The sequence below is a fragment of the Trichosurus vulpecula genome, chromosome 5, assembly GCF_011100635.1.
Source record: "Trichosurus vulpecula isolate mTriVul1 chromosome 5, mTriVul1.pri, whole genome shotgun sequence".
Taxonomy (NCBI): domain Eukaryota; kingdom Metazoa; phylum Chordata; class Mammalia; order Diprotodontia; family Phalangeridae; genus Trichosurus; species Trichosurus vulpecula.
The window spans coordinates 272,633,693-272,649,015 of record NC_050577.1 but is presented as its reverse complement, the minus strand read 5'-3'; the positions used below and the strand labels follow the sequence as shown (position 1 = coordinate 272,649,015).

General features: G+C 43.8%; 1 protein-coding gene across 1 annotated transcript; it reads right to left on the bottom strand.

Annotated features, from left to right (window-relative positions):
- Positions 1-3,012: 3,012 nt before the first annotated feature.
- On the bottom strand, positions 3,013-14,770 carry LOC118850337 (keratin, type II cuticular Hb2-like). The gene is made up of 9 exons (XM_036759657.1): positions 14,366-14,770; positions 11,063-11,271; positions 8,978-9,038; positions 7,965-8,060; positions 7,158-7,322; positions 5,463-5,588; positions 4,291-4,511; positions 3,931-3,962; positions 3,013-3,260 (listed from the first exon to the last, which is right to left on the bottom strand). Exons 1-9 carry the CDS (start codon positions 14,768-14,770, stop codon positions 3,013-3,015), a joined length of 1,563 nt encoding a protein of 520 aa, XP_036615552.1.
- Between the last annotated feature and the right edge of the window lie 553 nt (positions 14,771-15,323).

The window sequence follows — 15,323 nt, the reverse complement described above, 5'->3', positions numbered from 1 at the left end:
CCGGAGGGGTCCTTAGAGGTCAGTGAGCCCCACACCTTTGTTTTACAGATGGGGAGACAGAAACAAATGACTTGCCCTAAATCACACGGCTGGGAAGCTGCTGAGGCAGGATTTGAATCCAGGTGTTCCTGATTCTAAATCCAGAGCTCTAATTACTATGCTAGGCTTAGGTCACTGTAGAGGAACTGCTATGGATCCAGTATGGACTCCCAGCCTTCAGCGCCCTCCTGCAAAAGGAGCATCATGTGCCAGGCACTGTGCTAAACACTTGATGAAGATTACCTCATTTGATCCTCGTGACAACTCCGAGTGACAGTGCTGTTATCATCCCCATTTTACAGGTGAGGAAAATAGAGGGTAAGTGGCTTGCTCAGAATCAACACAGGTAGTAAGTGTCTGAGGCTGCATTTGAACCGAGGTCTTTCTGACTCCAGGCTCCAAACTCCATCCTTGGCACCACCTAGCAGCCTAGGAGCTTACAGCAGAAAAGACTCCGAGATAGCTGGACCTGGACCCTGTGGCAAATCTCTCTTCTGCACTTCCTTCTCCCAGGGCAGAACACTTTAATCCCATAAAAAATGGTGATGGGAGCTAAGAAGGAAGAGCTGATTAGCTGGGGGGCTGTGCAGTGGCACACGCTGGGGGTCTGCCTTCATAAGGATTTTTTCCACATAAATGAAGCAGTTAAAATATCAGCCCATAGAAATTTGTGTGGCACGTCTACAAACTGCAAACAACTGGGGCATTGTTTACACATTTTATATAAGTTGTACATAGATCTATAAATATTGCCCATGGAGGGTGGTCGATCCGGAGATCCCCAATCTACAATCTCTCAGTCCACTTGATGATATTAAGTGGACCTTTGTTAGAAGGAGCTGATCCTGAACTCTTATCTTGTCCCCTCTCTGGCAAAAGTACACCCTGATCAATGCCCCACCTCCTTTGTCCAGTCATTTTAGTTGTGCCCAACTTTTTGTGACCCCATTTGGAGTTTTCTCAGCAAAGATACTGGAGTGATATGTCATTTCCTTCTCTAGCTCATTTTCACAGATGAGGAAACTCAGGCAAAAAAGGTTAAATGACTTGCCCACAGTCACAAAGCTAGTACGTGTGTGAGGCCAGATTTGAACTCATGAAGATTCCAAGCCCAGTGCTCCATCCTCTGCCGTACCACTCTTTAAGGGAGTTATACATCTGTAATTATTTTTCACACTTTTAAATAGCACTTTATCCACAAAAATCAACCAAAAAGTTCCCCCTCTTACTTTCTTTTCAGGATGAATGATCCTGATCCCTGGATCCTTTGATCAAGAGTTCATTTAATGGCTTATCTGTGTCTCAGATCAGAGTACCTTTGCATAGGAACCTGGGCTCCAGAAACACTGGTAATGTAGGCAGTTACTGGAGGCAAAGCTCTTGCTCATGACCTCCCCTGAGGGCCCATGGGAACATGCTCTAAACTAGTCTTCTGGGGATCTTCTGCTGGGGGTGAGGTGGGGAGAGGGGGGAAGAAGCAGGCTGCAGTCAGAGATGAAGGAGGAAAAAAGGATGGAGAAAAGATTTAGTGTAATGTCCTTGGATATACTGCTCTGTCTGCAGATTATCCACTTGTCACCCACAGTAACTGTTAGATGCTGATCAGGCTTTTCCCAGCTTTTCCTGCCTGCCTGCCTCAATCCGCTCTCTCCATTAGTCAGTGTGTACTCAGAGACCGTAGACACAGGAATAAAGGAAGTAATTGGGTAAATGTTGAGCCAAGCCAAAAATGTCTTATAGAGTCAACTCTCAGTTTATAAACCGGCAGAAGGGAGAAAATAATCCTCAAGTCCTTTCTATGGCCCAAAGCTTCTCTTGAACCTCCATTCCCCATTTTGGTTTAGGTAGATATGCATCAAGTTTACTTTCCCTAGGCTAGTTGAGAGATAAGGCATTGGGGAGCCACCTGGTTGCAGGGATGTGGGGATGGGGTGAGAGTAAATAGTTGGGTGGATAAAGAACTGAGCAAAAGGGGTAATTTGTTGTTTTGTGCGATGATCTTGTTTTGCAAAAAGATTGAGGAGGCTGTCCGCCATTTTTCTAACATCCTCTGTTTATCAGCTGCCTAGTTATGGTATCAGCTCTTCGAGGTTGAGGTCTTCAAATCTCATCAACCCTCTCTTTCCACCCTTACCCCTGCAACAATATCTAGCACAGTGCACAGCATTACATGGAGAATTAGGAGTTTTCACTACGATGAAGGCCAGTTTCAAATGAAAGCACACTATCGTACCACACACAAAAAGTTATGAATGGGTTGCTTTCAGAGAAACTTGGGAAGATTTGTATCAACTGATACAAAGGGAACAGAACCAGAACAATTTGTACAATTGCAACCACAGGTGGGGGCAAAGTGGATAGAGTGCTGGGACTGGAGTCAGGAAGAGTTATCTTCATAAGTTCAAATACGGCCTCAGACACTTACTAGCTGTATAACACTGGGCAAGTCGCTTAACTCAGTTTGCCTCAGTTTCCTCATCTGTAAAATGACCTGGAGAAGGAAATGGTAAACCACTCCAGTATCTTTGCCAAGAAAATCCCAAATGGGGTCATGAAGCATCAGACATGACTGAAACAACTGAACAATGGCAATCACATTGTAAAGAAAAATTCCAGAGAATCAATAATGAAGCATGCTACCCAACTCCTGATTGAGGGGAGATGGGCTCAGTTTGCAAACAGATTGTATTGGACATAGCTAGTGTTGGAATAGGTTTTGCTTGGCTATGCATATTTGTCAGGAGGGTTTCGTTTTTCTTTTTTCATGGGGGTGGTGGTGGTAAGAAAGAGAAAATATATGCTTGTTAATTGGGAAAAGAACACAAGTTTAAAAAAATCACACACACACACACACACACACACACACAAAGGGTCAATGCAGAAAGAAGTTTTGGAGCTTGTAATTATGCTCGAAGCTGATTAGGAATCCAGGGCTGAGAAGACCCAGGGGGCTCCTAGCCAGGCCAGAGGATGTTAGCATTTGTGGCTAGATGAGCCACCAGACACAAGCTTAATGCTTGAGTTCTGCCCACTCCCACAACTGAATCCACCCTGAGGGGCACAGGGGACATAGAGGTCACCAGTGCCCACCACAATGCTGCTCCCCACAGTGCCCGAGCTGCAGCCCCCACTGCTCCGAATGCCACTCGAGCCCCCAGGGCAGAACTCTGTTCTCACCATGCAGGGCTCATACAAGATGGCCCCTTTAGAACTGCTGACAGCTGTGAGGAGGAAAAGGAGGGAAAGAATGAAAAATATTTATCTACAATATAAAGTAGTTCTAGTAACCTCCCATGTCAAATTCCAATGCTTTAGCTAGAGCTACAAGTCCTTTTCCTCCACAATCTCCATTCCTGTAACTTCGAATGGGCCTCTAGCCAAGCACACCTGCTTTCATGCATCATCTATACCTTTCTTCCTGCCTCTTAGTCTTTGGCAAGACCATTTTCCCAACCTGGGGCAGTCTTCCTTCATCTCTTTCTAGCCTTGACTCTCCTCTCCTTCCCAACCTTCCTTCATATTCCTCTTCAACAGATTAGATTCACTGGCTCTGTTCCCCCAATCTCTTCCCATTCCACCAGCAGTGAAGTCCAGAGCTCTGACAAATGGATTCCTAGTCCTAACCTTCTCTGTGTCTCTCTGCTTATTGCTACATTAATCTCATCTCCTTTGTCAGAGTGGATGATACCTGAAGGCAAGGGCAATGTTTTCTCTTCCTTCAGTATCTCCTCTCTAGGACTCAGAAAATGACTCCATCCACAGGCAGTGCTAGAACATAGGGCTGACTATTTTTGACGGACAAATACCAGATATGGGCCAGGACTTCCTGGACACAGCCAACACCCCAACTCTACAAGATCCCATAATTACCTAGGACAATTGTCTACTTACATATATTCACAGGTCCAACACCTTCACATAGCCTGGGAACGAGGGAGAAAAGGAAGGATGAAAAGACATTCAAGTATCACAATGAAAGAGGATGAAGAAGATAAAAAAACATATTATAATCCCACCTCTATGTTCCTCTCAGACTGAAAGGAACCAAAGAAATTGGCTTGCAATAAGCCCCTCTGTAAGATTTTCAGGGCCACTGTTGCCCTTGATCAGCACAAATAATTCATAGTTGACTGCCAATGAAAATGGCTAAAATAGACAGACAGTAGGAAGGAGTGCCAGAAACAAAAACCCTGGAAAATCCAGAGGCTGGGTCTTTAACTCATTTAACTGCTTACTAATCACCCTGCTTACCTGTGCTCCTCTCCCTCTAGCAGCCGCCTGTAGGTGGCGATCTCGATATCCAGCCCTAACTTGGAGTTCATCACCTGTTGGTACTCCTTCAGCAGACATGCCATGTCCTGTTTGGCCTTCTGCAGGGCCTCCTCCAGCCCTGCCAGCTTGCACTTGGCATCATTGAGGGCAGCTTCTCCCTGCTGTTCAGCTTCAGCTATGGCACCTTCAAGTTTGCAGCGCTACAATGGGACACAGAGAGGCGTGTTGGGGGTTACCAGCATCACTAGCAAGAATAAACTAGTTTCCTGGACCATAGAGAGAACATGGCAGCCACATCTGGCTTTGCTGAGGAATTTAGAACTATTTCTCCTCATTAAACCACTCCAAGAACATCTGAGATTTCCCTTTTAGAAGTGGTAAAATGCTGCTTTGGGGGAAATGAATGCATGACCACTGGCTGTTCTTCACTGGCTTATAAGAATAGAGTTAATTTCATTTTCCAACTTGTTGGAAAACCCCTACCAGCCCTACAATCATAAGATCAAAGAATCTTAGCACTGAAGGAAAACGTAGAGGCCATCTATTCCACCTTTCCATTCAATGTAAGAATCCCATTTATAGCAACCTTAACCGATAATCATCCAGACTGTCCTTGAATATTTCTAGTAACAGGGAACTCACTTTCATGGCAGTGCATTCCGTTCTTAGGCAATTATTTCTTATGTTGACCTAAAATCTGCCTCCTTGCAAATGTCATTCCTTGATTCTAGATCTGCCTTCTGGAACAACCCAGAACAAGTTTTCTATATGACAGTCCTTTACAAATTCCAATAGACTGTTGGCCCTGATTTCAAAAGAATGAGCCTAAATGAATAGATGAGGTAGAATATAGACTAGTAGTTTAGAATAGAACTGCAACCAGGGGTATATTGGAGCCAGCTAGAGAGAGCCAATTTTGTCAAATTTTCATTGTGAGGTGAGTGTTTACACCTTGGAAATCAACAAACATGACAAATTGTGGTTTGATTTGTTGTTTTACTTTCTAGATTTAAGAAAGTGTTAATAATAGAGATTGAGTTTAATATTGACCTATACCTTTTTTTTTCAATGGAGAGCCAGTTGGAGACCATACTCCTGCCTGCAAAGAACAGTTTCAGGTTAGAGCTCTTGGGATCTCCCCAGGGCCTCACCTGAGCTTTGACATTCTCAATTTCTTGCTGTAGTCTTTGGATTACTCGGTTCATTTCCAGGATCTCATTCTTGCTGTTCCGTAGGCTGTCACAGTGGTTTCCAGCTGTCAGTCTCAGCTCTTCATACTACCAGGGTACAGAAGAAGTCAGAATCTCCAGGGCCCCAAACTGGGCTAACCCCAGTAGTGGTATCACCCTTATCCAGCATCCTTCTGTCCCGTCATTTGCATGTTCAATGGCTGCCCCAAATCAGATTCTCTACTCCCTCCATGGAAATCTGTCTTCTGTCCACACTTTACCTCAGATCATTCTCCCAGGCTTGTTACTAGAGTAGCTGACATTTTGCACCTTTGCTTCTAGTTCTGGTGCTATCCTCCTTCCTTCTAAACTTTAATCCATAGCCCCCTGATTCTCTTCTGTCCCATTCCTCTTGTAACTTGAGTACTGACATCCAGAGTTCTATCCATTGATCTTCACCCTGTCCTTGACTCCATCTGAGCAGCCTATCTCTACTATCAGACTTGCCAAGAGAATCACCACCAGACTGCCATCACCTTCTCTCCCCTTCCTTGGCAGGGCTGGAAGTGGGGGAATGACCAGGAGGGGAAAGCACATAGAACAGAGGTTCAGGTTCAGATATGGCCAACTGACTTGAAGACTGATACCCAGTATTAGACTGACTGTTCAGATTCTTTCACTTAAAAAACAAAAACTCTCCATTTCTTGCTTTAACTTCTTAACAATTAAAAAAAAAGTTTGTTTTCTGCATCTAGTATCTGAATCATGACTGGTAGGAATTAGTTTTCTAAATTGACATTAACTGACTTGAGATTCAGGCCACCCTAAATTTCCTAAATTTAGCAGATGATGATACAATAGCACAGTAGTGTAGATGATATCAGATAATCCTAAAGGCAATTTCTCTCTGGTTCTGAAACTCACTGTTTTTGCTTTTTTTATACCCTAGGAGAATGATTTAGCTTTTAATTTTGTTTAGCTGAATCGAAAATGAGTATAGAAGTGAGTTTGTATCCCCTGAATATGCCCTGGCAGAGGGCATCCTAAGGGAATGGGGAGGAGCCAAACTGGAATGAAACTTAGGCTGGTGTGAACCACAGAATGGATAATTGAAAGAGCTTTTAAGGCATTTCTCAATGTGTAAACCTCCTCCTCCAATATGCTATTGGTCACTGTGTAAATGTTTATCTCATTTCCTACCCTCTCGGTGTCTAATTACCTGATTGCACAAATTGGTGGCCATATTAATCATTAGTTCTGCTTGGCCATTAGTAACCATTCTATTCTGCCAGTCTCTCCCACGCTCAGCAAGTAGCCCAACAGCAATAGTCCAGTAGTATCATTATCGTTGTCAAGTGGTATTTATTGAGGGCAACTTAAAAGCTGGAACTGGACTGGGAACTTGCAGTGAGTCTCAGGGTAAATAAAGCTTGGGCACCCACTGCTCCCTGATGATGGGTCTGGTCTGTTGAACCAATCTTCCTCCCACACGCCTCTCTGGGACTCAGTCCTGTAACTGCCCAAAACAACATTGTCTGGGATTTATAGAGTACACTGTCACTTTAGGGGGACCTTGGCACCTCATCGGTTAGCCTTCTGCTATTTTTAGGGGAAGTTTGCCCTCTGCCCTGCCTCCTTCCTCCCACAGAGGACAGAGGAACCGCTGGCTATCCTCACCCGGCATTGGTACCAGGCTTCAGCCTCAGCCTTGCTCCGGCTGGCGATGTCGTCATATTGAGCCTTAATCTCAGCGATGATGCCTTCCACATCCAGGTTCCGGCTATTGTCCATCTTCACAATGACTGAGGTCTCAGAAATCTGTGACTGGAGCAGGCAGATCTCCTGGCAAATGAAGGAGGGAGACAGAAAGTCAATGAGGTCTTCATGGCAGGAAGTCGGGGGAAGGAAGAGAACGAACTGTGGACACTATATAGAAGTTGTTTCCCCAAATGATTTAATGGCTACATTTTTGGTTCTTCCTCAAGTATTCTCTCATCGATTCACCTTCTCTCTTCTTCACAAACAATCATCATCTTGTTCATATTTAAATAGCAAAAAACACAAGCCCAGACCCTCAGGGACCCACTGACTTCTGGTTGAAACTCAAGGAGATTCTTTTTCTAGGAGGCTCACTCCCCAATATCCATTGGTTCTAATATCAATGAGATAAAAGTTTTGGAACTCTTTGCCTGAAAACGTTCTCACTGGCTACAGCAGGGGTTCTTTGCTCCTTTTTTGGTATCACAGACCCCTTTGACAATCTGGTGATGCCTAAGGACGTCTTCTCAAAATCATATTTTAAAATGCATAAAATATATAGAATTACAAAGGAAACCAAAAGTTAGTGAAAATAAAGACATGCCTTTTTCCCATACAAGTTCATAGATCTCCTGAAATCTATCCACGGCCCCACATTCCAAACTCTCAGGCTAGAGGCTGAAACCACATTCAGTCCATAGATTACCGTAGCATGGGCTCATTTACCTCCTCATACAAGTTTCTTAGAAAGTTGACCTCCTGAACCAGAGCTTCTACATTGGTCTCCAGGTCAGCTTTGATCAGAAAGGCTGTATCTACATCCTGAAGGAAGATAAGACATGTGAAATCCTAAAGCAAGGACACTCTCAGGTATTGCTGAGAGTCTCCAAACCCTCCCTCTGCTAAGGTCTATCCTTCACTAATCAGAGCAGTTTTTTCAGGCTGTTGAGCAGAGTTCTATGATCGCTTTGTTTAGTCGATGGAGGAATGAGGGAGATGATGTAAATGGAGGAGGAGGAATCAGCAGCAATATGGGTTCCATATATCACAGCTTGTGAGCATTAGGGAGGGGAGTAAGGGTACACTCTATCCTGACTTGGCAGGAGAGAGTTTTATGTTTGTTTTGTTTCTAAGGAGCACCTATACTGTTGTTCCCTGAACCTTCAATTAATCTGACCTACTTGGAACTTCCTTGCTTGAAGTGTCTCCACATCACTGAAAAAATTAGGACACTCTTTGTGTATACATGCCAGCCTTCAATTATCTGAATATCTTAGACAAAGTGGGTTGGGGGTGGAGGAAGGGGCCTTTATGTTGGCCTTAGCATCAACTCAGTTTTCAGCCTTACTTTGTAGGTTACCTCAAACCTGTTTTTGCCTTATGAGGAAGTTGAGACATGAGAAGACCTGAATACACTAGGAAAGAATTATCTATCAAACCATAAGCTTCTTCACTTTATCTCCTCCATCATCTAACACAGTGTTCTGAACACAATAGCCATCTAATAAATATTTTTAATTTAAAGGAATTATATGGATGAATACTGCCCAGCCCCTCCTTAATCGTAGGATGCCCACAGGAGGCAAAGGGGCATTTGTTCAGAAATCTGCATTTCCTTTTGGGTGGTAGGAAAGGGGAGCAGTAATGATATTGTTACTAGGCACTGTCCAGGGTCCTGGTGTTCTGGGGAGCCTGCCTGGAGGGTTCTAGGAAAGTTTCTATGCCCAGCCTTCCCTCACCTTTTTCAAGGCCACAAATTCATTTTCAGCACAGGGTCTCAGGGATAGTTCTTCCTCATATCTGAAAGTCAAGGAGAGAAAATTGCTTTCTTCTGATTTGTCTCATTTGGAGGAGACTTCTTAGGATTATGGGTTTTGGCATAGAAAGAGTCCTTAGTGATTATCTAGTTTTACTTCTTTGTTTTACAGATGGAGAAATGGAGACCCAGAGAAATGAAGTGATTTCTTTAAGGTCACAAAGATAGTATCAGGATGAGGATTCAAGCACATAACTCCTTCAACTCCAAATGCATCACTCCCTCCTCTTCTTCACTCTCCTCCTGGTCAGTACAACATCTTTTAGTTCTGGGAAGATGGATTTCTTGCTAAGCAATGGAGGCATTCAATGAAGATAATTCCTTAGTCCAGAGCCTTGTGTGTAGAATGTGCTGCATAAGTGTTAGCTGAATTGAATATCCTAAGGGGCTTTCCATCTCCCTCCTGCCTGGAATGCTTCCTTCCCTCTGTCTCTTAGAATCTAATTTTCTTCAATGCTCAGCTCTTTCTTAATGGAGCCAGCACCCACCCTTCCATTAGTATCCTGCTCACTCTTCAGGAAGCTCTTCCTTGTACAAACTCTAATCCTAAGTACTGGGGCTGAGGAAGTTCGCTTCATTCAGTTCTTTCTACTGGTAGTTGGGAAAGAGTTGAGCGGTTGCTGTAGAAGAGGGGGGAATCTGGTGAATGTGACCTTCTGTGTTGAAAACTAATTATATAATTCCTGATTCTTATCATCTGGTCTAAATGTCATCCTCTCTCCACACACAGAGGTGGGTAGAGGGGTGTCAATTAGACAATTCACTGGACCCATGTAATAACAGGTATCATCGTTGCCTACATTTAATTGAAGATTACAGCTTACAAAGTATGCGCGTCACAACAACTCAGTGGGTTTGTCTGATTGCCCCCATTTCACAGATGAGACACTGAAGCTCTGAGAGGTTAAGGCATTTTCCTAGGGTCACATGGGAAGAGCCAGGTCTCCTGACTCCAAGTCCAGTGTTGTTTCTATTGCCCCAGTATGAGATTTGAGACCTACTCACCCTCACCCAATTTTATACTGGGACAGAATGATTGAATTTGATTTTCATGTTGCTCCAAAGATTAAAACAACTTCCCATGTCTCTTCCCTCCAACCCATCCTATACATAGCTTCCTCAGACACTGCTTCCTGCCCAAGCACCTATTGTGACTCTCTGTCTAGTCCATCATAACCAATCCAAATCTCTTTGCTCAAGTTTAATGTTCTCTCTACCACCTCTCCCTCACCTAACCAATATAATTTCATGTGTTTCTCCTATAAGGACACTGCTTTCAAGATTCTTGATGCTTCATCCTCATCCCACCCTTGGTATATATTATAGAGTGCTCCTTCCTACCTGGCATACTTCCCTGACCTCTCGTCTTCACCACCTCCTCTCTCTCTCCTTCCAAAGTCTGTGCCAGCCTCTTTATTTTCAGAAAACTCTCCTTGACTGATCCTATTTGACATCATTACTTTCTGTGTCCTTGGCACTTAACTACTCAGTTTCTTCCCCTCCTTTTGCTTTTATTTCTGTTTCTGACTTTAAACCCTGAGCATATATCTTTTCGCCTTTATCAGCTCCATGGCATAGTAGATAGTGTGCTAGACTTAGAATCAGGAAGACCTGAGTTTGAATCCTGCATCAGGTACTTCCATAAGCAAGTCAACAGACCTTTCTTCGTCTATGATATGGATATTATATCAGCATCATAGTGTTATTGTGAGGCTCAAATTAGATAATGTTGATACAGTGTCTCGCAAACCTGAAAATGCTAGATAGATCATGATCATTTTCAGCATGACTGCTCACAATGCGGGGATCATGTTTTCTTTTACACCCCACCCCCCCGCCCTCCATACACATAACAGGACCCTCCCTACACACAAGAGGTAATCAGGACTGACAAGACAGCTAGGGGATCTGGCTTACAGCAAATATACCACCCCTTTCCATCTTTTTTACACAAAACCCTGGCTTCTATCTCTTCCTTGCCCAGGGTGAGGAAGGAGGGCAGACTCACTTTCTCTTGTAGCCTTCCAGCACATCCTGCAGACCACTGAGCTCTGCCTCCAGTCTCACCCGGTCCCCCGCCACACAGTCCAGCTGCTTCTGCAGGGTGCTGATGTAGGCGTCAAAGATGGGTTCGATGTTGCTCTTGCAGCATTTCTGCTGCTGCAGGAAGTTCCACTTGGTCTCCAACAGCTTGTTCTGCTGCTCTAGGAAGCGCACCTATCGACCAAATAGCCAGGAGATCACTCGGGATCGATCAGGGAGGCCCTGGAGGACTCTGCCTATCAGATACCACTCAGCTAGGAGCTGAGCAAGATGCCAAATTTAGATCAGACGCATCATGGTGCAGAAGAGCAGACACCGGTGTGGATAACTATAATACCCATTAGTATATGTATTATATACGCTGTATGTTTGTTATACAGGTCTAGTCATGATTTAGAAAGTGAAATGTGAAGTGATCTTCAAGGAAGCCTCCAGTGCTGACCTCCCCATGCATCTTTAAACCAATGGAGGAGGATTTTGGAGGAATACTTGACACTAATCCTAGGTTAAAGGACCCCCAGGGAAGACGTTTGGGTTGGGGGGGCAGTTCTTCCTGGGTCTTCTGAGCCACCGTAGATCCACAAGTATGAGTATAAACCAGGTGAATGTTAGAAGTGGAAGGGGGATCATATAATATAATCCTCCCATTCTTCAAATAAGAGAACATGGTTGTTAGCCCATGTCTGAAAGGGACTCCTTCCTTGCCTGTTTCTTGTAGAAACCCAAACATCATTAAAAGCACAGCCCAAGTGCTACCCAGGACTTTCCCAATCTTCCCATCCCCCACCCCACACCCCACTTCCATTGTTTATGATTATCAAGTCAAGTCAAGTGACTTGGCCAAGGGCATACAACCATCTGATAGCAGAGTCAGAACCAGAACCCATATCTCTAACTTCTAGTCCAGCGCTCTTTCCATTATAGCTTGCTCCTGTGTAGTGATGATGTTCGTGATAACAGCTGACATCTAGATAGTGCTTTAAGCTTCACATTTTGTTCTCACACACCCGTGAGGTGGGCGTTATTACCCCCATTTTACAAATAAGTAGATAGGTAAACAGATGAGCAGATGGATAGAGATAGGTAGATAGATAGACAGATGATTCATTAAGTCCTTACTATGGGTAAGGCTATATGGAAGGTTAGGAGCTTATTGGAATCCTAACTCACTTTTCTTAAGGTTCCTTTCATTAAGCCATGATAGCTCCAGAAATAGGGAGATGACATGACTGACTATCATAGCTAGAGTGGTGGACTTAGAGTCAGAAAAGCTTCAATCTAAATCTTGCCTTTCATAGCTGCTAGTTGTGTGAGTTTCCCCACCCATAAGATGAAGGGGTTGGACTCAATGTTTTCTAAAGTCTCAGGAGGTTCAGAGACAGGAAGGGAGAAGGAAAAGCAACGTGGTAATCCACTGACTGGAATGCCATTTATCCGGCTATTTGAAAAAGAAAGAATCATAGTTCTTGTCTAGAGCATTTCATTCATTTACTAATCCATTCATTTATTTATGCATTTATTCATTTTTCAATATTTCTTTAGTACCTATTATACATGTTCATGGCACTAAGCTAGGTGCTTAAAATTCTCTGTTGGGAAAAAACTTCCCCAAATACATGCAAATAATCATAAAAGGAGTTGATGATTATATAATTTCAGAGCTAGTCACTTCACTTCTAAATGATGTTAGAGTTGGAATTGAGTTGGAAACACTGATAGATTATCTAGTCCAACCCCATTTTATAGATGAGGCTCAGAGAGGTGATTTGCTCAAGATCACATCAGTCAGTCAATAAACATTTATTAAGCACCTACTACATGCCAGGCATTGTGCTAAGTGCTAGGGATATAAAGAAAGGCAAAAACCAGTTCCTGCCCTTCTTCACAATCTAATGGGGGAGACAACATGCAAACAATTCTATGCAAACAAGCTAGATACGGGATAAAAAAAGAAATAACCAACAGAAGGAAGGCACTGAAATTAAAAGGGGTTGTCAAAGGCTTCCTGTAGAAGGCAGGATTTTAGCTGGGACTTGAAGGAAGCCTGGGAAGCCAGGTGGTGGAGTTGAAGAGGGAGAACATTGTATTAGTGGCAGAGGAAGGACTAGTATTGTGTGAGAGTAAGAGGAGTGAAGGCATTCTGAGGTTGACATACACAAGCAAATTCTTCTTGTGAGTAGCTCTGGGTGTGGGTTTAAGGTTAGGCTGAAGTCACTTAATACATTGGATTATCTGTGGAGTTTTTCTTTTGAAAAATGTGGATAATAATTCCTGCCAATCTCCCCTGGTTATGGTATTCAAATAAGAGAACCGGTGTACAAGTATTTTGTCAGCAAAAAATACAAGTGTAAGATAATGTTATCACCATCATCTTGTATTCCTCTACATCTTCCCCAGCCCCATGATCATGGATAATGGAAAACCAACTCTCATAGATTGTGGTCTGGGTTTTGCATGCCTTGGTTGGGTGATGGCATTGAACTCTACTGCTATGATGTGCTCTTGGAGTCTGGAGACATAGATTTAGGACTAGAAAGAACCACCCAGTCCAAACCCATCATTTATAGAACAGAAAACTGTAGTTCAGAGAGGTTGTAGTTCAGGGAAGTAGTAAATGGCAAATTACTTCAACTGACACCTCCTCTGGGAGATCTTTCTTGATCCCTTCCATCTCTAGTGCCTTTTTCCTCCATGAAATTTTGGAGGAGCATAATTTGTATTTACTTACTCACATAGAAATTATTTCTCCCCCAATAGGATGTAAATTCCCATTCTCTACTTTCCGTACATTTGTACATTTTGTATTTTTATATGTTTTGCACTTGTTTCTATAACCTGACACCTAGCACATTGCCTGGCACATCATAGGCATTTAAATGCCTTCTGAATGAAAAATGAACTGGGATTTGAACCCAGATTATCTGACTCCAAATATAGCACTTCTCTCACTGAAATGCCATGACTCTCATGATCATCTTTGGATTCCCACTGGTCTCTACTTTCCCTAGCACACATGGAAAATGCTTGGCACATAGTAGGTGCTCAACATATTCTGTTTGAAGAATTAGACTATGACTGACCAGGCCTCTTTGCCCTGGTTTCCTTATGAGTTAATCAAGGTAAGAGAAAGGAAGCGATGGTTATGATTATTTGAGGATGAATCTGGGTTTTTAGTCAACCAGGCTTTCTCTAGGAGCATGAATAAGATAGAGCCTAATGAGGACTCCCTACCCAGGATATGGAGCCCTCCCTGCCTCAGTCTTCTCACCTTGTTGATGAATGAAGCAAACCGGTTATTGAGACACTTGATCTGTTCCTTCTCATTCCTCTTCACTTGTTGTACACTAGGATCTATATCCAGCTCCAGAGGGATCAGCAGGCTCTCATTGACTGTGACTGGGGTGATGCAGCGGGGAGGTCCGCAGGCTGCCCCCACCCGATAGCCAAAGCTGGGCAAGCTGCACCTGGAGGCAATTCGGGGCTTCCCGCAGCCCACGTTGCACAGGCTTCTGGAGCCAAAGCAGCCCAGCCATCGGAGGGTTCCTGTGCCTCCTATCTTGCATGGCCCCTTACTCACAGAGGAATAAGTCACTGTTCGAGGGATAACAGCAGAGCAGGAGCTGAAACTTCGGTTGCCACATCTGGAGCCCATCTGGAAGGAGCGGCAAGACATGGCAACAGAGATACAAGAGACTAGTGTCTAAGGGAAGAAACAGTGGGGACCAGACACCAGCACAAATCTCAATCAAGTCACTACAGAGTGTTCCCCCCACTTTTTATCTGGTTGGGGGTTGGATTGCTGGGCTAGGTTAAACCCTAAATAACCATTAAATCACTTTTATGAGCTTGGGGCATTGGTAACTGCTGAGGCCCAAGCTGAATAATTAGGAATGGAGAGGAGAGGCCAATGGCCAGGGTGGATGAACCATATAAAATTCCCGTTTGTCCCCTCTCCCTTGTTTATGAGAGGGGTGAAGGGGGCTGACTAGACAGGTGTGTTTGATGTGTGGATGCAGAGCCCCAAGGAAAGTGAGAGTTGGACATTTACCCCCATTTTATAGGAAGTGAGGAAGTGGGAGACTGGCTCTTTATGGAGACTGGATGATTATATGCCTCAGCTTCCCTTAGACCTCAGGGAGAATTAAATATGCCCCGGTATGCCCTGTCTGTCTTCCTAATGATACTTTTGGGGGTTTCAATAATTCTTGAGACACAGGTCTCCTCTG